A 25,475-nucleotide genomic window follows, 5' to 3' on the forward strand; every position below is an offset into this window, starting at 1 on the left:
GTATCTCATTTTATTATCTTTTTTGCCACTACATTTGTAAAATTAAGCATTGCATTGTACGTTGCCAGACTTACATATTTTACTCAATTATTCTCCACTTTATTTCAATGTGTTTCATTTTATATTAATCTTGAATTTTTGTTCTATTGACCTTATTAAAAGTTAAAAATAAAACTAAGTATTGTATTGTGCGTTGTACATAGTTCATGCCTAAACCCTCCCCTTCTACCAAGCCATTCCTTCGAAGGCTCATCTCCGTATCGTGTACGTAATCATCTAAGTTTTGGTAACTTGGTTCGCAAGGGACGTGTCTCATGGAATACTTGGTGTAAGATATTTTATTTCTTGTCATCGTCACATCCATGCTCTCTATGAGGCGTGAGCGAAATTGCCTTCCGGAGGAGTTTCAGATTTTCGTGAGCCGTACTGTATGAAGCACACAATCCGTACATCATCATCTCGTGTAACTTTCCTAAATTAGTAGTACCGAAGGATGAATAGATACCAAAATTGGACTGATTAACTTCTTCAATTTAGATTCCATTGACTCCTATTATTGTAATTTTAATGGTATTTTTTTCAATCAATTCGACTGCAAGCCCCTTTATCGTGTGAAAGTACATAAATATGTTATAGAATTTCGGTAGAATTTGTTATAAAAATTAAAAATCTAATAAAGAATCAATTTTTCATGGATAGTTGTTTTAAAACCTTGTAACAACCGTTAAACAATTTTATATTGATATATTGTCGTTTATTTCGTTCACCTTTTTGAGAAATGGATTGTACACTTACATGGAAGAAATCGTGCTTCTTAGGATTGAATATCCTGGGGGAAAAGATAGCTTTCTCTCTTATCCCATAGCAGTTTAATCTTGTGGACTATCTCGTGCATCGTGATGTGAATTGACAACAGATCTCCATTAGTGTAGACAACTTTGCTCACACTGGCGATTTGCGGGTCACGACGTGCTCGCCCCTGGCGCCGTGAATACAGGCAACGCAGCATGCATGAAGGCCCTGCGGGTTCCCAGGCTGATTTCTGTTGCGAGCAGGCTCGGAGATATTCTCGAGGGTAATATTAGGATCAATTCCCTTCCGGAAGCACGTAGCCAATGGTTGAGGCGTTTTCGGGAGAAGAAATTTCTCAACGAGACTTCGATCGCATTACCGGAGGGTAAAAAAACTTTCTCATGTCAAGAACGGAACAGTAAAGAATTTCGAAACTTTATTGAAAAAGTTTCGGGGTCGCCGTGAACTAGAAATATCTACGCAATTGCCAGTAAACCAATTTCGAAATAGAAAACTTACACCGCCCACTTGGAAAGTGAGCTAAAAAAGTTAAATTTCTTGATTAAAGGTTCAAATAATATAAAAACCTAAGAAATGCTTGAAGCAATGCGCCGTGACTTGAGTATTTCGTGGGTAAGATACAATGCAGCATCATATAAATCTGGAAATAGAAATTTCTCCATTTCGGAGGACTGACTTGAATGTTTTTTTTTATAAATGAGGAAATTAGGGTCAAATGCGTAAATATTAATACATTTAACCGTAGAAATCGATCGATATGTAATTAGTGTTTTTTTCAAAAAGTCTCTACGTTGTTTTATTAACCTTGAAAAAACCGTTAAAAATTTGAAATTTATAATTAATCGTTTATTTTGTTCACATTTTTGAGCAATTTTGAGTTTGTACACTAACAAAGTTTACATGATTGATGACAATATATATGAAAAAGTATGAGTTGTGCCGGTAGCACCAAAGAGAAATGATGTAAACGCAAAGTCATTTGTTATCTTTCTTAATTAAATACTTTTTAATAATTCTTTCTAAGTTATTTGATCGTAAAAGTGTCACTTTATGAAATATTTAATCCAGTGCAATCTATACTTCTTTCACTGTAATGATTTTCTATTTTCTATATTATAAAAGTACTTCCACTGGAACCTCTTAGTGAAACAAATGATGAAATACAAGTTGGAGTCATGACAATTAAACAATATAATAAAATTCCTTACATTTAATGGAAAACGTTTCTTGAAATAAGTTAATATACAAAATTCTTACTCTCAAGGCCCTTTGAAAGGAAAGATGACGTGATACATCAAGAAAAATGAAAGGGCTTGATTTAATTAATGTAATTTGAATAGCATTTTTTCATTCACTTCGTCTGCAAGCCTTTCTATCGTATTTAAGTGCATAAAAATATTATACAATATATTTTATAAGTATTCAATGAGTGAATTTGCATGTGCTAGATATTTTTTTAATTCGTAAGTGGTAATTAATAACTGTGATTGCACCTATTCAATATATTTTTAACACTTGCGTAATTCACTTTCAAGAATTTTCAATTGCTACTTTTTATTTTGATAATTTTTATTCGCGTTTATTTTTAAACCTTACACCCCACTTTCAAAGTTCTTCACTAAACAATGTTTGGTAGTTTAAATAACAGAGTAGATGAGATTAAATTTTTTTGTGATAAACGCAGTTATCGATTGGATACACAAGAAAACATCTCAACAACTTGAGTTTAAGCTCGAATTTTAAATTTGTTTAAAGTTAGTGGAGCACGATGAAAATTTGATGGCTTTGAGGCAGTCGCCCTGTAACGTTATCAATCACATTATATCCCATTTAGTGACATAGTGTGACCTATAATTATAATAAGAAGTATTTCTGTAGAAATCTTAAAATTCACGGATGGCTTTGAAATATGTTTCCAGATTCCCTTCACATTATAGAAAAATCGTGTTTTTCTGCTCTCATTTGCTAAATATCTGGGGAAAATGTCTGTTTAATGACGTTAATTCTCGGAATATATTTTATTTTGCGAGTTTTTTCAAGTATCCACTCTAAATTTTCTAGAGAACGAAGAAGTCATACCATTCGAATTTTCTCCATAACTCATCAGATTAAAGAGCTCATATTTCAGATAGAAGGACTCAAATGATGGGATGTATAGAATGATTTCATTCATTTTATCAACTTAATGAATGGAACCCTATTATAAACAGAACATTGACGAGCTAAGTGGTCTCGAGTTCTAGTATATCTTTCAATGTTGCTGCATAAATGAATCATGTAACTAGTGTTGGAGCTTCACTATTTTCTTGAGTTATTCGGGGGAGAGGGGTAATAGTTCAATTGCACTCATTTCATTTTCATTCTTTCCAACCACTACGGAGGCTTCAACATTTGTGGAAATGATTTATTGTTTCACGAAATTTATTATAAATATACCGAAATAGATTATAATCTTCAAATTGGATCTATATATTTACTGTAATTTTCTCATAAATGTTTCGTAGGGGGTTCTAATTTCTATTCATTCTTGCCATATATTTATTACAATATTTTTACTTTTTATGAACAGAATGGAGCGATTCTGGAACAAAATTTTCTACATGATTATTATGTCAGATGGTGAGAATATTATTCTTTAATTTATTCAGACAATGAGGTTTTCCATACCGCTACCGTTTCCTGAGAAGGTTAAAAGTCTTGCTTACTTTTCCTGGAGTCGCGAGTTGGGATTTCTCCAAAGCTGCTTGGTTTTTCTCGTTATTAATAAAATTTCTTACGAAAGTAATTTAAATTCTCATCTTAGAATCTTGATAACGGGTTTAAATAAGTAATCTGGATATCAGGATTAAGTCAACCGCCAGAATATTCAGGGTTACAATACGAAAATCATATTTTTTTAGACTTTTTATGAATTTTCAATCTATTTTGCCTTTTTTATTTATTTTATCAAATGCATTTCGGTGAATTCCTCATCTTTCTCAGTATAAGCTTTTTACATCGTTATGAATCAGCATTTGTGGAAATGAGTTATTGTTTCACAAAATTTATTATAAATATACCGAAATGGATTATAATCTTCAAATTGGATCTTCATATTTACTGTAATTTTCTCATAAATGTTTCGTAGGTGGTTCTAATTTCTATTTATACTTGCAATATATTTATTACAATATTTTTACTTTTTATGAACAGAATGGAGCGATTCTCGAACAAAATTTTCTACATGATTATTATGTCAGATGGTGCTAATATTATTCTTTAATTTATCCAGACAATGAGGTTTTCCATACCGCTACCGTTCCCTGAGATGGTTAAAAGTCTTGCTTACTTTTCCTGGAGTCGCGAGTTGGGATTTCTCCAAAGCTGCTTGGTTTTTCTCGTTATTAATAAAATTTCTTACGAAAGTAATTTAAAGTCTCATCTTAGAATCTTGATAACGGGTTTAAATAAGTAATCTGGATATCAGGATTAAATCAACCACCAGAATATTCCGGGTTACAATACGAAAATCATATTGTTTTAGACTTTTTATGAATTTTCAATCTATTTTGCCTTTTTTATTTATTTTATCAAATGCATTTCGGTGAATTCCTCATCTTTCTCGGAATAATCTTTTTACATCGTTATGAATCTGCCTTACATATCAAAGGTCAGCGGCGTGAATTTATTAACCTCATACACCTTCTTAGAGGGATAAGACATCTCAATCTTCTAAAAACATTTTATTTTCCCTTTAATTCTTTCTATATTTGTTGTGAAAAAAATAAAAGAGAAAATTGTTTTAGCTATTCATTTCTAATTTATTTTGTACTTCTTGTCGATTAATCTAGTTTTTTTCCTCGTTTCTTATATTTATCTTCATTCCGTTTGTGTGTATTTTCTTACTTCTCCGTCGAAATAATTAATTGTTTAAGTAATCAATAATAAAAATTTCCCACGGTTTATTTATTTTTGGTAAATTAAGATTTAAACATATTTGTCCACCGCAGCAACAACCGGCCTAGATTCATTTTTACGGCGGTGAAGAACTTATATGAATATAAAAGTATTTTCCACTTGATTCACGAGCTACCGCCTTCATTTCGCTGAAAATCGTATTTGTTTTCTCTTTGTCGTAACTTATTTTGCTTAATCTAGTACTTTATTTCTCCCCTAAGATAAAAACAAGGATTGGTAGAGGGACAAATTATCTAGTATTCCTCTTTATGTGTCTCAATATGTCTAGATAATTTATATTTATATAATATTGTGTATTCATTTTTATCTTATTATTAAGAGGAAATCTTTATTCCTTTGCCCATTTATGGTGGTAGTCTGGAGTTTATAAATAAATAAGCTCAATCTAAGAATTATAATTATTTAATTATTAGGAAAATAATAATTAATTGATGAGAAAAAAGGTATTAAATAAATATGGACATATTAATTGAGGAATGAAAGGCTTTTTCTAACTATGTAACGTGCTGAAGTAATAAAGTCACAGAAAATTATGGCAGCGGGTCGATTTTGTTCTTACAAGGATTTTTTCTGGCAAAGCTTTCGAATCACCCGTAAAGCTAAAAACAATAATGCGTGGGTTTGAAAACTCTATACTTTAAAGGGCCCTCTGAGAATTTTCGTGGTATTGATCAATTTTTGAAGCTGCATTCAATTCAATTTTGCAATGCAGTAATCCAGCCACTTCATTGAAACATGCATAAATGAGAAATAACTACAGTCACGTTCAATTCAGCATCCTCGAGAATTCTCAATCTGATTTGGGGCTTAAAATCTTCTCCGCAAGGTCATCGATAACATTGTGCTCACTTCGGAGATGAGATAAATCCTGACTTTAGCAGCCATAGTAATGAGCTCATGTTTGCCGTATATCTCCTTTTTATGTTTCACTCTACCGAATCGTACATTATTTTTAGCATTTGGATTATCGTCCAGTTTGTTCTTGGAGCCGAATGAAAGGGCCTATTTGTTGCGGGAACGCTTCACAAATGGGGCTCGGATTCTTTTAATGATGTGCAGCGGCATCGATTACCCATTTAACGTCAGGCAATTCCCCTTTTTTATACCTTACGGAAAGATGGAATTCGTGCCAATTATCGTCGAGGGAAAAGTATCGGTAATGTTTCAACCCTAAAAGTCGTCCCATTCACCTTATTCGAGCGCTTATTATTTCGGATAAATGGGAGATCAATAGCTCTACTTTGCCGGGCCATTGGCTTTTCTCCACGGGATATTTCAAATCCCTTTCTCCTCCTCCATCGTTGACTGACGTCCAGTCTTGCCAACCTTGTCTCAAGTTCACTCATCGGGGAGGAGTGCATTTGTCGGACACGGACTTCGTAGTCACCCAAGGTGCGCGAACAGGAAAATTAGTGGCAAAAGGCAGAATGGTTCTCCTTCATGTCTATGACCCTCCATTTTGGGGGCACGAGGGAAGGAGGAAACGGTTTTTTTTCTCTCTGTCTTCTTCGTGGAGGAGAGGAGTGGAACTCGGCCGGACCTTGTTCCTTCCGGACGAAAAGTACGGGCGGGAAGTCCGCCATTAGCGACGCCAGCGCCTCCAACCGGGCGCGGCGTGTCCGCAAAGTTCTGATTCTTTTCTCTCTCGAGAGAGCGTCTGGGTTCTGGTGGTGTGGAGAGCAAGGATCGGATTTTAAACTCTGCAGGCGGACTCGATTCCTGCGAGCGTCTTGCGGCAGCGAGTAAGTTTGCGATGCGGGAAGCAAGGGGCATGACAGTTCTTCCCTTCGTCCCCTTGCTTCCTACTGGGAAAATAAAGATACCGTAACGACCGCACTTTCTTCCGTGCCCCACCGCAGTGTTTTGTTTCTCACTGCCTCTGTATCTCTTCCCTCCGCACACATACTTGGCTCTCCCCCGCTCTTTCCAAGTCTCCACCCTCTTACACACATCTCTCTTTAAAGGCCGTTTTACACGGTACATGGTATTGCGCAGGTTAGAGCTGCATTAATTTCTAAAATGGCGTGGAATCGCGCGAACGCATGAACGAAATTAGAACAGGGGCTATTTTGCCGTCTCGCATCCACGCATTCTCGCATGTGTTCTAGCAATTCACCGTTTACACGACGCAATTTTGATTGCGCCTTCGCACGTACGTCAGACTGCGCAATTCCGTGTACCGTGTAAAACGGCCTTAAGGAGTTTGTGCGATAAACGACGTAAATGTCATTTTCATATATTTTCATTATTTCAACTATCCATGCATAGCCTCCTCAGTCCCTGGGAATATCTACTGTTATTTATGGTCTGGATTTCATGCTTTTTCGTTCATTAGATGTTACAAAATTTGCGTTTTTTGTGAATCAAGATTCTATGTGTTCCTGTCATCTGTCAGGGAGCACCGAACTTGTTGCAATAAGGACATTTCACTCAGCCAAGCGGTAAAAATTCAAACCTCGATGTATTGTATACAATACGCCAAGGCCGAGAAGGATAATCTTCTAACTATACCTAATCGACTGATGGCCAAATCTTTTTCTTGGAAATCGAATTGAAAATATTCATTTTACACTGGCAAGGATAATTGTAATCCGCAGCTCAGATTTATCCTATTGCAGTGCTTGCCTAATAATAGGAAAAATGTTGACTACTGTTGAATAATCCGGTCATTTGACCAAACACCTGATGAAATAGTCAGTCTGCCATCATAATCTTAAAACAATTACATGCAGGCCCATCATCGTAATACTTGTTAAATTATTAGCCAATTAATGCAGTAAATGAAGTCAAATCGCTGTATTTACATGACATATGTGCTATGGGTGACTCTAATAGCTGAACAAAGTATTCTCTATCAAATATAAGGGTTAATTTATCCGTATTCATTTTACACTAATTTTACTTTTTTACCTCAATTAATATCGCCTGTGTATGTAAATTTTTAAATAAAATCACGCGAAAAATATTAGTTTTTAATCACGGAGTCACAGCCCTACCTCCTTAGAGGGGCAAAATTTCTAAGCGGAAAGCCATAATATTTCAAATTTATAGCAGCTTTTCATTTTTATTTGTTTGCAAATGATGCAATTCTGACTTTATCATATTAGGGAAGAATAAGCTAAAATAAACGCATACTTTCAGATGTTTTACTAAAGGTGTGGAATCGTAGTAAAAAACTAAACTTGCGTCTGATCATTCAATACTTCGGACTAAAATTCGTCACTCTTACTTTAGTACGAAAATAAATAACTAATATTTGCTGCTGCTATCAAGTAAAAATTTTCTTTCAGATGTAAATAGGTACCTCATGAAAGCACTGGGTGGAGGATGAACTTTTTGATTTGGAGAAAACTCATTGCATCTAACCCGAAATGAATCTAGTTCCTTTGGTATTTTAGTATTATTTTTTATATCTAGCATCCACACGCTGTGGTATTTGTTTTAAAAAAGATCTAATCTCACCAGTGCTCATGTAAAGGGTTTTCCAGCGTTTTTACTTGCTTACATTAATTAGTTTTTTTGTTTAGCTGTTAAAATATTCATGTAAGTGAGCAGTAATGACTTTTTTGAGCTGTGAATCCGTCTTTAATTAGAAAATTGTTTGTATGGATTCAAAAAGCATTATTTCCTCATGGATGATTGATGTGACGTCTCTGTTCTCCACTGAGTAAGTTTTTCCACAAAAATGACGAAGTTTAATGCGTTAAATACTTAAATATTATAACTTTTATGATAATCACGTAGGATAAAAATACTATATACGATTTAAAGAATGAGCAGTATACCCACCTATACAAATACTTTGAATGTGTATCTTCTTGTTGAGTGTGGAAATGTTGCTGAAGTATCATTTAATATATTTTTAATACTAGCGATGTACACGTACACGTAGATTGACGTGAGTAATTACAATTACTGTTTCTTGTTACCTGGAGCCTTAAATCCTTTCAGTATGTGTAGCTTAAATTGGATAATCCATTTGATATGTTATCATGTTATAAGTGGGTTTTACATCGTGGTTAAAATATCATATTCAAATTCTAGCATATCTGCCTAAATATCTAGCGTCATTAGTTTTTCAAAGGGATGAGTCCCTTATTTTTTATAGTATAGGGTTTTTATAAGGAATGAGTTAATTTTATTGTGACGATTTTTTATTCCTAACAAGGCCTTCATTAAAAATCAAGAAAATAATTGCTTTGGACGAGCAAGAGATTAAAAAAATGAAATCATCAGTATAATTTGACATATTTGTAAATAAAATCAGCTCTGTAAATCAAGTAAATGTGGAGACTAATTTGATAATTGTTGTGACTCTTAAAGAGTTGGTCTTTTAATTTATTGCATTCTTATCATAAAATATTCCCAGAATTTTCTTTTTAGACTTCCCAGCGTATAAATCGACTTGACGAGGTGAAATACATGGGCCGCTCCACTTCAATTTAATTAATATCTTAATTAAGATAGAGTGCTTCTAATATTAAATTTAATGCAACACAAAGCCAGGTATAATCTTTTATGTTCTTATCTTCCGCTTCCATCTCGGAAATTGGGCAGGTTTATTGGATATTTTACCATTATTCATGCTCCCATTATACCTTTTCGTCGAAACTTAGTGTTTGTAAGGAAAATTATATACGCAATAAATCCGAGCATTTACCAGCGAACCTGGAGTTTCAGAAGATCCTTCTTGAGATAATTTCCTCCCTTTTAGAAAACCAATTAAATTATTAATATTTTTATTTATCGTAAATGAGATTCAAGCTGGCCTCAAAAAGAAAATATTTCTACGATTTAAATTCGGATCGAAACCAAAAACGTGGACTAGCAGGGGTTCATCGAATTTCAAGAGATTCTTGGCTTAACTGAACGTTCTTCAGTTTGCTCATTTCTTTTTAATTTCTGGAGCTTTGGCGCAATTTGGGCCGTTTAATTGTTTGTAATAGATGGAATTAATTCAGTCAACTATAAAAGCGTATTCTTGGAAAAATAACATTCATTCAACCCATTTCCTCACGCATATTTGAATACCTTTTCATAACCTCCATGCCGTTAATCGTAGTTAAAGAAGGCCAGATGGTTTTATACAGAGGGGTTCAGTAGCAATCTGCAATACTTCAGGAGGTGGTAGGAAAGACAATTTTAAGCACATATTTTCCATAAACATGGGGTCGCAACTCCAAAGTTACTGAGACATGGCAATGCGAAAATTTTATTTTGGATGCATTTTGAAGTTACCATGAAAACGGTTTTTCTTGGTCATCCAGGATCCAGAGTATTTAATAAAATTCCGAAAAGGCTGGGTACCCAAGAAAAACCGTATTAAAGGGTACAACAAAGTGCATCCAAAAAATTTCTGCGTAGTTATAGCTCAGTTACTAAGGAGTTGCGATCACATGTTTATAAACAAAAAATGCTTGAATTGTGTCCCCTACCTCCCCTTGAATTATTCTATATATTTCTGTTGAAACATCCAGTGTTTCGATAAATTAAACAAAATTTTTAATTTTTATTTTAATTTTTAGACGATATTTAGAAATATGTTTTATGCATAAAATATTAGTAATTGTGCTTCCTCATGCAGCACCTTCGCTAGTTTTTTTCCTGTCACTTAAACATTTACTATTCTTGGCGTCAATTTTTGGCTCAGGAGATCAATTGTGCAGTGGCATTCAATTCATGTTTACATTGGAGTAATCCAGCCACTTCATTGAAACATGCATATATGAGAAATAGCCACAGTTACGCTCAATTCAGCATTCTGAAAAAAATGGCCTCTGCTAAAACATGCGAGTGCTGCAGTGAAACAGTTGCTAAATCAAGACTGTTCTTTTTTTATGCTATACATTAGCTAACTTTCAGTCCATTTCTATTTTTTATCAACTCCTATTTCGTAATATATTTTTCATTTCATTGATATACGCCGATTACAAAAAGAATTGATTTTGCTTTAGCACTGTGTACTATTGAAAGATATTTTAATTGATTTTCTTAGAGATTAAATTGACTGCTTGTAAAAAATGTGATGCTGCTGAAAAATGTGAGTGCTGCATTTAAACAGCAGCTAATTCAATATTATTCATGTCTTATGGTATACATTAGCTAACTTTCTGTCCCTTTCTATGCTATTCTAATTCCTATTTGTATTATGTTTTTCGATTCCATTATATACGTCGATTAGAACTGTAATTGGTTTTGCTTTAGCTATATATATTATTGATAGAGGTTTTCATTTATTTTTTTGAGCTTAAATTGACTGCTCATAAAAAATTGATAAATGCTGAAAAACTGCTGGTGTGCTGTAGTTGAACTGTTGCTAATTCAATATTATTCATGTTTTATGCTAATCATTAGCTAACTTTCAGTCCCTTTCTAAATTATTCTTATCGTTTCCTTTATCTACGCCAATCAGAACTGGGATATATTTTGCTTTAACGCTTTGCCTATTATTAGATTTTTTGCTCTTCAAATATTATTGTTTTTTATCTAATGCTGCTGAAGCCGCGCATATATTACTAAATAATTGCCTAGGTTAGTTATGAGAGCCTTTCTTTGGGCTTTTCGTTTAGCCTTTTTCATTAACGGAACGATTGCTCTCAAGGTAATCCTATCTCTTGCCGAGATCTTTCTCTCAAAAGCTCTTCACGTTATGCATTCTGATTTCACTTTTCAGCCCCTTTCATGCCATAAAATTTTATCAGGCTCATCTTCCCAAAGTCCTCGCGAAGCTTCTTTTCCAATTTTTCCGCCAGTTATCCAGCACCATACCCTCACAATTCCCTTACCCTCGCTACCGGTCCCCTATTCTTTCGCTTTCCTCAGAACCTCTATTCTTCGTGCTTCACCTTGGCGAAAGGTTTGCTTATTAAAGGGCTCGTGTTCTCAATATGCCTTCCCCGTTATCCCTCGATAACTCCCCGTGCTCCTCAGAGGTTCATTACCTCTTCCCTCTCTGTCCCATACGATCTATGGCTTCTTTTCCATTGCTGCATTTCTTTTTCCTCGCAAGAAGATGGTAGTTTTCCTTTACGGGTGTCCTTCTACTACGCCTTGTTGTTCTACGTCCCTTGTAAGACGATTGTGCAAGGATGGAGAAACGTTGGGACACCGGTCCCGCAGGAACAGTGAAGTTCAGCAATGTTGTGTCGTCTTTGAAAGCGCAGAACATCAAGTTCTCTGTAATCCACCGACAGCGAGCTCTTATGTCACTTTCGAACGAGGCGCCTCTAACGAAAAGTACACTAAGCGGTCATTACCGCGTGAAATAATGAGCATCATAATGCAAACGGGATGTTTTGTTTCAGTTGCTTTCAGAATTAATCCAAAATCCAGGGTGTTTCAGGAGGAATCTTCAATGCTTCATGAGGTGGTAGGGAGAGACAATTTTAAGAATATTTTTTGCCCATGAACAAGGGCTCACAACTCATTAGTTACTGAGCTATGACAACGCACACATTTTTGCATGCACTTTGTAGTCACCATTTCAACGGTTTTTCTTGGTATTGGACATTTTATTTAGTACTTTGGATTCTGGATACCCAAGAAAAACCGTTTTCTGCAACTTATCCTGAAACTGCAAAGTGCACCGGAAAAACTTTTGAGTTACCGAAGCTCCGCCGTAAAGAAACTCTCTCATAACTAACAGGCAATAATTTTGTAATATATGCGCGGCTTCCGCAGCGTATGATAAAAAACAATAATATTTGAAGAGCAAAAAATCTATTAATATTACAAAGCGTCAAAGCAAAATCTATTTCAGTTCTAATAAGCGCAGATTAAGGAAACGAAAAATATAATGCGAAATAGAAGGTAGAATAATGTAGAAAGGGAGTTGAAGTAAGCTAATGTATAGCATAATACGTGAATAATCTTGAATGAACTACTGTTCAACTGCAGCACTCACATTTTCAGCAGTGATCACATTTTGTTTCACGAGCAGTCAATTTAATATCTATCAAAATCAATTAAAATAAGTACAAGTACCAAAAGTAGCTAAGGAGTTGTGCCCCATGTTGATCGACATAGAATGCTGAAAATTGTCTCTCCTACCGCCTCCTGAAGTATTGCAGAGTCCTCCAGAAACGCCTTGTGTAAAACCATCTGGTCTTCAACTACGGTGAACGGCACGGAGTTTATAAAGAGGGATTCAAGTATCCGTAACCCAATTTACCACATCGTTGATAATGGCTTCCGGGTGCAGCTGCGTGTTGCGCTTTGTCGTGCAAGCTTTCGCGACCGTTTCAGGACGCATCATCAGGCGATGAATGCCTCATTGCATCATTCATCGCCTGATGATGCGTCCTGCAACGGTCGCGAAAGCTTGCACGACAAAGCGCAACACGCAGCTGCACCCGGAAGCCATTATCAACGATGCCCCTCGCTGCGAAAACCTACGTTCAAACCAATTTACCACAGACTATACGCATTTCAAACGCAAGCTATACGCATTACACAAACTATATGCATTTCAATGCTCATTTTCTGAACACGGTGTAGACCGCGTGATATCTCTACCTTTGGAGGAACTCAGTTTGAAAATGCTATATGTGATCGCTGGGAATTTCCATGAAAATGTCAACTTTTTCTCTCAAATTAAAATTTAGGCTGGAAACATTTTATATCGATAAATCAACGGTTAAGTTATTGAATTTTTTGAAATCACTATTTGAAACATTATTCAGAGCCTTGATAAAAGTTTTCAAATTACACTTCTATTCACAAAGTTTTGAAGATGTTATAAATCACACGCTTAGGAGGTTGACCTGGAAGTAAATCCGTCACATGTTAATTTTTGGCATATTTTGAAGGTATTTCGAAAATTAATTTTGTTTCTGTGTATGAAAATCACCTTCATAAATTTTTTCTAATCATGCACAGAAGTTTTGCAATTTCTTTTTTTTTATTTTACAATTTTATCGAAATATCCTCGTACATAGTTTTCTCTGAAAGTAATTCCGTCACAAATGGAATCACCCCGCTGTTCTTCTGTTTCAAATCAACTTAAAATCAAGGTTACTTGATGTTGTCGGTTTCAGAAATTACCCTGGACCCATGAATAAATTTTGGTTCGCTATTTATTCTTTGTGCTCTTTTCCTCTCTGAAAGTGGAAGGCGGGTTAAACGTGCAGTTGGCACATTTGATGATAAAAGGTATGAGAGCCTTTCGAAGGTTTCTCAGCCATTCAGTCGATTCTGCGACCTTTCCCTGCAAGTCTGCTTATACGAATCGGGTACATGAATTTTCAACTGTAGAAAAACTGTTCTCGTTCACGTTTTATAGCGAATAAATTTTGCCCTAACGAATAATTTTTGACGCAGAGATGTTTGTGACGTTAATGGTGTTCATTTGCTCGCGCTATTTGACATCTCACGCTATCTGTTATTCGTAGCAAAATGTTTTCTCTATTTTTATACTATTTAAACTGAAAACGCCAGTAGCAAATCTGTACGTAAAAACATACGCGACAATAAGCCGAGTAAATGCCACCCGAAAAGTTTAATTTTCGATTCGTATTCCAATAAAACAAAATACAAATAAATTCTCTAAAAGAGGTGAAATACTCAGCCACTGTCCAGGATAAAAAATGTTCTAGGACTCAGGAATTGGCTTCACAAATAAATGAGTAAATGCTAACAAAATAAATGATGTTGTAAGTAAATAAATGATGTTGTAAGTATATAAATGATGTTGAGATTTGAAAATAAATCATATAAAAAGAATGCTTTGGACTTTTTTTAACGAATACAATAATGTCAATGAAGTTACCGTCAACTCTGAGTCAATTCAATTGCTGAGTACATGCACGGGTAAAGTGTGGAAGATATAAAATGGAGACCGTCGCCTTTCTTATTCCCCTGTATTCCTTCTACTCAATTTTTTCATAAAATATTACGTATCTTATATGGGCTCTAGACTTCTGAATACATTCTTCTAAATCTTCCCATCATTCTCTTCATTCATTATATTATAGATTCCAGGAAAATTTCATCCCCTTATGAGATATATATATTCGCGAAATCGGTCGATCAACATCATAAAAAATGGTATTTGATCAACTGTTATACCTTTCCTCCAGAAATTTTCTGAAATCTGGCAACTTTTTCCCAAGTAGTCCTCTCCCTTATCCTTCAATTTCCTTGATCTGCATAACTTTGTCTTTTGATTGCAAACTATAAATCTCATTCATCAATTTTTTCTCCCATCTTTTTCCTTATATATTTAACATATTCCACTTCTCTTTTGAATAAGTATAAGTGATAAAATGAAGTTTTCCGCGGTAAAATTCTCAAATTCTTACTATTTTATTTTTCGACTAGTGAAAGACACTTTACTTTTTACTGCGTCCCATTGATTTTGGACCACTTGTCTATATTTAATGCTCTCTTCCTAAAATCTCTAATATTGTGAATCAAAATTTATCAGCATGCATTTCAGATGTACTTGCACTTAAAATTATCCTAGCGGTGTGGTTTGCAGCCGCAATATTTGGTTAATCGGCCCCCTCAATTTTACTTCAGGTCTAAAAGGCGCAAATTGAACTTTTACGCGGAGCTGCAAAACGATTTTTACCGACCACAACTATCACTTTGTTCCTCTCTCTTACTGCGAATCGATCCTTAGCTATCCAAACAGGCTTGCTCTTGCCGTTCGTGCAAACCAGAGCCCGAAGGCAAGGAGGTATTGGGAGAGAGTCAATCGGATTTTAGACCACTAGTCTACGTTTAATATTCTCTCCTTAAATTCTCTAAGATTGTGAATAAAAATGGAGGAGTATGCATTTCTGGTAAACCTACACTTATATTTACCTTAGCACTGCGGTTTGCACCCGCAATATTTGGCTAGTCGGCCAGAAAAATTTTACTCCAGGGCTAAAAGGCTCAAATTGAACTTTTAAAAGGCGCAACTTGGAGCCGCGAAAAAATTTTATCAGCCACTTCTATCTCTTTGGTCCTCGACTTCTCTTTCTCCGAATCGATCCTTAACAATCCAAACAGAACTTACTCCTGCTGTTTGAACAAACCTGTGTTCGGAGGCGAGGAGGGGCAAAGCATGTGAAACAGTCACACGGATTTTATACCACGAGTTTATGTTTAATGCTCTCTCCTTAAAATCACTAATATTATATATTAAAATGAAGTAGCATGCATTTCGGGCGTACCTTCACACTTACATTTATCCTTGCGGTGCGCTTTGTACCCACGGTATCGGCCAATCGTCCCAAAAAAATTACTTTGGGGCTAAGAGACGTAAATTGAACTTGGAGTCGCGAAACGATTTTACCAACCACTTCTAACTCTTTGCTCCTGGACCTCTCTTTCTCCGAATCGATACTTATCAATCCAAACAGGGCAAACTCTTGCCGTTCGAGCAAACCAGTGCCCTGAGACAAGGAGGTCATGGGGGAGAGTCACACGGATTTTAGACCACGAGTCTATGTTTAATGCTCTCTCCTTAAAATCAATAACATTATATATTAAAATGAAGTAGCATGCATTTCGGGCGTACCTTTACTTACATTTTTCTTTGCGGTGCGCTTTGTAACCACAGTATCGGCTAATCGTCCCAAAAAAATTACCTTGGGGGTAAGAGGCGTAAATTGAACTTGGAGCCGCGAAACGATTTTACCAACCACTTCTATCCCTTTGCTCCTGGACCTCTCTTTCTCCGAATCGATCCTTAACAATCCAAACAGGGCTCACTCTTGTCGTTCGAGCAGAACAGTGCCCTGAGGCAAGGAGGTCATGGGGGAGAGTCACACGGATTTTAGACCACGAGTCTATGTTTCACTCTCTCTTCTCAAAATCTCTAAAGCCTGAATCACACGATCATTTTTTTTCGTCGCGAAAGTGATCACTATCGAGATCACTTTTCCCGTCGCGAAAAGCAATCGCTCTAGTGATCATTTTTCTGAATCACACGGTCACTCCCGCCGTCGCTTTTCGCATCATTTCCGATATCACAGCTCGTTGTCATAGGACCCACATCACGAAATTATATAGCGTGTTTGTTTATTTATGTCGTTCCCACAATTGTCAAACGTTGCGCTGCAATCGCTCCATAGGGGAATGCGTTCCGATTGGCTGATATGGGGTTTTAGTGACGGTTTTAGCGACGGTAAAAGCGACCGGACGAGTGATGAAAAATAGCGATGGGAATCCTGATCGCGATCGCGAAAAGCAATTGCCGGCGACGATCATTTTGCGCAGTGATCGCGATAGTGATCACTTTCGCGACGAAAAAAAATGATCGTGTGATTCAGGCTTAAGATTGTGAATCAAAATGGGGCAGCCTGCATTTAGGATGTTCCATCACTTACATTTATCTTAGCGATGCGGTTTGTAACCACAAATCTGGCTAATCTACCGGAACTGGAAGTTCAGGTTAATAAAATTCACAATTCATAGTTTTATTTTACGACTAGTGAAAGAGACTCTTTTTATTAAGAAAGAAAACTTTTCACTGTGGAACACGGATTTTAGACCATGTGTAATGCTTTCTTCTCAGAACCTCTAATACTGTGAATTAGCTTGGCGCAGCATTTATTTTGGGTGTACCTACACTTACAATTATCCTAGCGGTGCGCTTTGTACCCAGAGTATTTGGCTAATCGTCCCGAAAAATTTTAATTCGGATCTAAAAGACGCAAATTGAACTTGGAGCCGCGAAGCGATTTTACCAACCACTTCTATCCCTTTGCTCCTGGACCTCCCTTTCTCCGAATCGCTCCTTAACAATCCAAACAGGGCTTACTCTTACCGTTCGAGCAAACCAGTGCCCTGAGGCAAGGAGGGGTCGGGGGAGAGAAATGGAAGGAAAGCTGCTACCTATTTCTAAAGACCCACGGGAGGTCTGCCAAGACTCGAGCGGCAAGGGAAAAGTAAACTTGGTTTTTCCCATTTCATTTCCCCACTCGAAGAGGAGACCTCTCTGCTCCCTATCAGCACATTCACCCCACGTCCTTCTTCCTTCCGCCCGCAGGTTCTTGAGCGTGAAGAAGTGGCTCCTGCGCAAGAAGCACCAAATCGAGTTGGCGAGGAAGCGCGGCTGGAAGGGCTACTGGGTGTGCCTCAAGGGCACTACCTTGCTCTTCTACCCTTGCGAATCCCGGGACGAAGGGCGGTCCGTGGAGGCTGCGCCCAAGCACCTGATCATCGTCGACGGCGCCATCATGCAGCCCATCCCCGAGCATCCCAAAAGGGACTATATCTTCTGCCTAAGCACGGCGTTTGGGGATGCCTACTTGTTCCAGGTAGGTCTGATCAAAGGTGGAGAGGCACTGAGTCAAGAAGGTAACCAGGAGTTTTGCTTCTGGTAGATTTTATGGTTGGATTTATTACTTATAGGCCTTCTAGACGGCTACTATCCAATTATTTCGCTTTCAGCGTTAAATACATAGGCAGTAACACTGAGGTAGTTTCCCCTGAACAGAAAATTCCTGTTTTTGGATGGGGCAGTAGTTTTTCATGATAAAAACTTAATTGCTGTCAATTCCTACACATTAGAAAAACATACATTTGCTTGAAAAGGCAATGTAGTTCGTTAACATAATCATGCAATCTAAATTTACCTCCGTTTCTTGGGAGATATTATGAAATAGAACTATATCGGGAAATGATGCATCATAAGACAGATGCTCCTGGGCTAGTGGTCTCCTTTGCATGTACGGCGGGTTGTTGTCACCAGGTAAAAAATTTCGGGGGCGCTAAAATCAAGGAACTCCTTGCCCTGAGCTACTCCGAGTTTGAGCGACCGCCATTTTTGTGCCTAGAGAATGCCCTAATGGGCTTCACAGGATACTTATTTTTCAAAAATCTCCAAAAATTTCTGGTTTTAAGTCGAATTTATCCGGATTTTAGTCATTAAAGATAAAATTCGACCTATTTCACAGGTTAAAAGTTTAATTCTGTTATGATATCTCTTATTTCACCGCATTAATCACTGCTTTGAGCTTTACTTTTAATTTCTGAAAAATTTATTACTTATTTATGTCAAATGTACTTTCTAATTTAGTCAGTTTTTAATTCAAGTAACATCAGGCTTTAGGTTTTCCTTTTGTTAGTGAAATGATAGAAAGTAAAAATATTAGGGGAAAAACCATAGCTATATCCGTGTAAATGCCCAAATTCATGCACACCCACTTATTTCGTTAATTTTAGATTGAATGTGGACGCTGAGGAAGGAGGATGAGAATAGGATGGAGGCGTTAAGGGTGTGCGTGTTGAGGATAATGGAAAAGGTGAGATGGACGGAGAGGAAAAGGGATGAGGAAGTTCGAGACATGGTGGGTTAGGAGAGGAAACTGCTGGAGGGAATGAGAATGTAGAGGATGTAAGGATGAGTCATGATGGCCAAATGAAAACAAACATAGAAGGACAGGTGGAAGATAAGAAGGGCAAGGGACGGCCCCGAATGAGTTACATACGGCAGGTTATAAAGGATGTAAAAGAGAAGAAATACATAGCTATAAAATGGCTAGCGGATATGAGAGAGGAATAAAGAGCTGCGTCAAACCAATCTTAGGATTGTTGGCTAATGACGATGATGGTGAGATGGAGCATGTACACATAGTGGGATTAAAATAGTGAATGCCGAGACAGAGAGAAGGATGTTGGGTAATCGGAAAGAGGGAGGAAAATATTCAGATTTATGGCAAGGAAGAGTTAGTATTTTATTAGCTACTCTTATATAGAGTATAAAGAGTAAAACGTGGTTAGTGATCTTCCTTGTACGCCATCTGCAACTGATTGTTAATGCCTTCAAAAAACTACCATTGTGCTTATTCAGAAAAATATTGGTATGAATTGTTAATATATTAATGCAATGAATTACAAACGCTTGGCAATTTTCTTCTTGTTAGTAATGTCAACAAAAATTTCATATATTATCAACTGAATCTTATTTTACGGCACCTACTTATGGTTTTCTCTTACTGTTGCAATACATGGGAAATCACACTGAGGTAGTTTTCCCTGTTCATAAAATTTATTTTTTGGATGTGAAAGTAGCTATTTATTATAATCATTTAATAGTTTTTAAAGTTTTTTTTGGAAAAGTACGAAGTTATCACCATTAATATAATGTACTAGCGCGAGTGAAGTAGAATTTTTTTAAATTTAGATATTTGTCAATGGAATCTACCACTCTGATAGCTATTACTGTTTCAGGCTGACAGCAAACGTTTCCGACTCTTAAGTAGAACCTGTCCCTTGTGCTCGCGGCTGTCTTTTTGATGAATGGCATTAATTAGACTCACTAAGCGGGTTCCCTGTATCGGTAGGCAACAACGAGCGACCCTCAAAACTCCCAGCATTCGGTTTGTTGTTAAATTGGAGGACTCGGAAAATTGTGCGCACTCAGAACTCGTTAGGGGACCTCCTAGAAAGGACAGCCCTCATTAAATCTCCGAGACCATCCCTTCAGCTCCGTGCCTCGAGCCCACATGGCGACTGGCTCACAGTGATTAACGACTACGGGTAACGTCTCGCGGCCACTTCTGAATTACCACGCAGTTTCTGGCGAATTAAGAAATTAAAACAACTTATAACGTATAAATCTCGATGGACACCCAAATGAAGATCCGCGATGAGGAAATAGGAAATTCCTAAGTCAAAACAGACTTTTCGAGCTTCTAGCTAGTTATCTCCCTCCACTCGGTCCAAATGGATAGAGATAACTCGGCTAGAAGCCCAAATAGGCTGTTTTGACTGTATTCGCTGGGAAAGTTTTAAAGCTTACCTACTTCAGGAAGTTCTTTAGCTTTGAAGCGATGATGTGTGATCTTATACTAGGTAATTTCTCGTTGCCAAAAATCGCTAAAAAATATAATTGACGATTATGATCGATTATCGACGAGTTCAATTTGTAGAAATGCATTGCAATAAGATGACCCCCTAGAGCTGCACTGGCGGGTTTAATTCTAAATTATTCCCGTAGGGCCACCCATGCCAAATAGATCGAAGGGTAGGAGGTAGACGAAAGGCAGTCCACGTGATGGTGTGTACTGTGTAGCTCTGTTTGACCTGGAGTGTAGCTCTTTACGGTGCGGAAACGTGGACACTTAGGAAGGAGGACGAGAGAAGACTGGAAGCATTAGAGATGTGGGTGCGGTGAAGTATGGAGAAAGTGAAGTGGATGGAGAGGAGGAGGTACAACGAAGTACTGGAAATGGGGTGTGAGGAAAGGCAGCTTTTAGATAAGATACGGAGGAGATAGAAGGTATAAATGGAGCGAGTTCTTAGCGGGGAGGAGATGTTGAAAATAGTGTTAGCTGGTAGAATTTTAGGTAAGAGGAAGGAAAAGAATTGGATTTTTGGGTAGAATGAAAGGGAGTAATCCTTATTATGAATGGAAGAGTGAAGTGCTTAAAGGAAGGGGAGGCTACCAAGAATGGATCTTAAGTACCCCATGGAAATCTACCTTAATCGGTAGATTAATATAATAATTGCAATAAGATACCAATAGACGTGGTAATTTTCCACACTTATTATTAGTTTGTTCACTTATTAGAGCTTTAAAAGACAGTTGTTGAAAATAACGCGAAAACGTCGGAACCGGTTGAAATCGGTATCTCACTGATGATTCTGTCCCATTGAATACTCTCGGAAGGGAAGGGCTTAAGGGAATGAGAGGCGAAGGATAAGAGTTAGATGAATCAGCTTGAAGGTAACGCTAGAGTCAAAATAGGGAGTAGGAAGGGAATACATATTCATTTTAAAGATCGTCACCACCTTTTTTAAACATAGTGGACATTTACATAATCAATCCTTTATTTGTATCGTCATGAATTTCCACAAAATAGCTGCTTCAAGTTTTTCTTTTTTACGTTTAAAGCTGATCACGTTTCGTTATTCCCTTTTGCGCTTTAGAATACAATAAAACTATCAATTTCAAATTTCAATATTATTCTGTGAATAAAATCCGTAAATCTTAAGAAAAATCCTTTGTTTTCTGCCGATTTGTTAATTTGAATGGAATTTCGTGGAAATATTTTACTATAGAAATATTTTCATATTTCGCTGTAAAAAAAAAAGCTTTGGAGGTATATTTTTCATCAATCTGCGATAGCATGTCATTTCTCCAAAATATGGAAGCGATTAAGCCATTAAGCGATTCTTGCGCCATCCAATACGGCTGAAGAAAGTATACTATTGTTGTGAAAGAATTATTTTTAATGTTCCAACTCAATCATGGACGAGGTGTGATAATTTTCACATGGTTTTACAGGTTTTGTCCTCCAAAATCTGCTTTGCAAAGATGCCATGCTAGTGAGGAAATCGATTTCGCATGCCTTTGAAAATTTTCGTCCCCTTTTTATATCTTTTATGCGTTCAACTATCCACTACATCAGGATTTACTGTAATTGGTTGCCAAGTTTCGTTGCCATGATGAGAACTCTAGGGAAAGAGAATATAATTGTCTTCACTTTCTTTGTTAACTTTGTAAAGGCTGTTTCTCGACTGAATGGAAAAGTTGGTGATTGAGTTGACAGAGCAGTGGGTTGACTGAGAAGTTCGAAAATTAATTTTAAATTTATTCGTGAATTGTGCAGATAAGTTTGAGGTTGCGAACATAGGATCAAACTTGGATGGTGTATGGGTTGCCTGTAGTTTGAAATGTTGCTCAAAATTGGAATTTGTTTGATCAAACAGGAGATAATAAAAAGATTGGACTTGGAAAATAACTGGTAAAAGGTGTGAAGGGGCTAAGGTAAAAGAACTTTTCGGATCCTTACGGTCAATGGTATGCAATTAACTACGGGGGTATGCTTGATGAGAGCTGATAAAGTAAATGCTTTAATGAGTGTGGTAGTAAATGCTGGTGGGAAATTATCTGAGCGAGTTTATGGATAGCATGGACGGATAGGACCAATCTATCTGGGATGAAGACAGTAAATATCAGCGACTTTATAGATTATCAACAGGAATACGGAAAAATTTAGCCTAATAAAGCTAAATTGAGATTTCTTTCTGGTGTAATGCATTGAGATACTCAATCTCAATCGGAATTATTTTGTGACCCGAAGATATCCCTGTGCGTGTGTACTTTGCTCTATCCTATGTTTAAAACTTTTAAAATGTTAACTCAATGGTATTGCATTACAGATGTTCAAGTGTGGGGAAAAAACCGCACGTTTTAAGTGTTGCTAGAAAAGTTTAAGTGTTGGTCCTCTCTGCTAGGAAAATCAAATTCTCTGCTATTATTTTTTTCCAAAGTTTTTTATTCGAGTAATTTATTGAAGATTTTTTCTCATTTCGAATTTTCCGTTGAATTGGTTAGCATATGAAGCCTTTACTTTCCTGTATGCTGCCGTCCAATTTTATATTGCAAAATCTTCCTATAGCTTTATTTATTAACAACGATGCACCTCTGGAGTCGCGTAGTAAGCATGATTTTACCTCTTTATATTTGCCTCCATGATAGTCTTTCGCGATAGCGATAAAAAGCCTTGAGTGATCTGTAGGGAATCATTAAATTGCTTCTATGTATTTTAAAGAGTTTTCCTTCCTTTCTACAATTTTAAGTCACATAATAATAATTATGCATATATTTTAGAAATGAAAATACTTTACCATAAAGACAAAGCCAAAAAATTAAAAGCCGCCAAAATTTATCCTCAATGAGTATGTTAGTGTCTAAAGGCTTCGAATTGTTCCATTCTCACTATCGCATCGACGAGCTAGTTTTTCCTAGGGCAAATTGAGAGGAATGGGCATAATGGTGGCACCTAGCGTTACGTTTTTTAACTGTTGTATCGATAAAATCCTGCGTCGAGAGATGGATGCTGGAAGTTGCCTTCTGTAAATGTTATCGCCATTACGCCCATTATATGATTTTTTTTGCTATTTTAATCTGATTGAATCATCTTTCACATAAATGCTTGCAATGATTGACGGGGAGATAATCTTCATTTATAGCCTTATGCTCTGAAATGATTGTTTCGTCAATTCGTTATCTGCAAATTACGAAAACTGTTCGTAGTCTCTCTGTAAAGTATTTCTGGGTCAATTTTTGAGGTCATGTGATTCAGTGAGCGTAATTGAATAGATCGCAATGAGTAGATTCCAACCACCAATTAATGGCCCTATGTTTTTTTGTTTGCAACCATTGATTTTATACGTGAAGGAGATTCATTTATTGGGAATTTTAGTCCAAATTTCCTCGTTCTGGAAAGGGGACTTTGCAAATATTTCTGGTTAAATGTAGTATATAATACCTCTTCAAATATCATATAAAATCTTCTCGTTGCCATTATGTTGATTATGGACGTTAATAAATGGGATAGTGAATGAAAAGGCTTCTATTTAATTACTTTTCGTTCGACTCAATCTCAAGGTTGAAATTTTAAGCGGTGTGAACAAAAATAGTGCTCTCATTGCGTCAATAAATTCATCTCTCTAATCTGGATAAAATGAATCCTCGATAATATCACGTTCTATCTACTGCGTAATGATATAAAAGTTCACCTTTATGATATTTTATGCTCCACTCTGGGCCTCCATTAACCGCATTTGTTCTAAATGTGCGGTGAACATAATCACCACGGTCGTTAAGGATATTTCTGCGAACCGCGAAGTCTATTCCCGTCCGGCTAATTCTCCTCCCTCTCTTGATGATATCGGATCTTGTTACCGCTTAACCTGGATCGAGAATTAAGTAGTCTAGAGCAGTTTAGCGTGCAAAAAACCTCGGTGTTTTCTCCTCTCGAGAAAACGTCCGCCTTGCTCAATTATACGCCTTTTTTTTCTTTTCATGCCATCCCACAATGCACTTCCCGCTTTCACGATGATCTCTCCTCGCTGACCATCGGCGTTGCGCTGGACGATGCTCCACTGTTTCTTTGGCTTTTGGATTCCTTCTTTTTTTTATAACTCATAGAGCAGGCACTTCTTTTCCCGCCGAGACTGTGCGCGCGGGAAAAAGTAGCGCGAAGAGCCTTTGGAAGCGTGGTAGGGAAACAGACTCTGGCTTCTTGAAAGCTTGGCAACTCTATTTGAATGAGTCCTGCCTCAAGTGCTACAGGAAAGTTTCAGTGCCTTGCTTTGAGGTTATTTCCTCGCCTCTTCCCGTCTCTTCAGCGCTCATACTTCCCCACCTACGCCCAATCCTTTCCGTCCACCGTTATTTGTGTATTTTTTATATCATGTCCTTTCTCTTTCCCGCATCTTTTTCTGGACTGCCTTCGTGAGTTTTCCCTTCAAGTGAGATTGATGTTTGTTTGTAGGAAGGCGGTTGCGACCCACACTTCTCGCACCGAGATTCAATAAACCTTCTACTACATTTTCCGGACGCTTGAAATACTGCTTCGCAACTTAATTGTTGCATTATTAGCATTCGCTCATCAGCGTTCTTTAATTATTGTCAGATTATAAATACGTTTATTTATTTGAATCAATGTGGTGGATAATTCAGATGTTTTCAAGCTCCACATCCCAGCAGCAAATACTTATCGTTTTGGTAATATCTATTTATAATAGGCCATCATTAGTGGCATTTCACTGGTTTTGATATTCGTTTATGCGAGACGACTAATCAATATTATCCTTTACCTCCGCTTGACCCCTTTCCCAAGTAGTTTTTATTTTTTAATTTTAGAACTGTGAACGCCTATTCATCTATTATTACGTTTGAAGGTCTGAGCCTTGAAAAAATACCGTTCACATGCCGGCCATTATTACCATGGAATACCGGTTCCATTAAGTAAATT

General features: G+C 37.0%; 1 protein-coding gene across 1 annotated transcript in view; it reads left to right on the plus strand.

The window, feature by feature from the left end:
- The window catches only part of LOC124161017, a 362,450-nt gene that overhangs the window by 302,360 nt on the left and 34,615 nt on the right, over nucleotides 1-25,475 (plus strand). The window contains exon 10 of the mRNA XM_046537157.1: nucleotides 17,750-18,020. Coding sequence (XP_046393113.1) covers nucleotides 17,750-18,020 — 271 coding nt within the window. The remainder of the gene's footprint in view (nucleotides 1-17,749; nucleotides 18,021-25,475) is intronic.

Source organism: Ischnura elegans, chromosome 6, assembly GCF_921293095.1.
Source record: "Ischnura elegans chromosome 6, ioIscEleg1.1, whole genome shotgun sequence".
In the NCBI taxonomy this organism is placed as follows: Eukaryota; Metazoa; Arthropoda; class Insecta; order Odonata; family Coenagrionidae; genus Ischnura; species Ischnura elegans.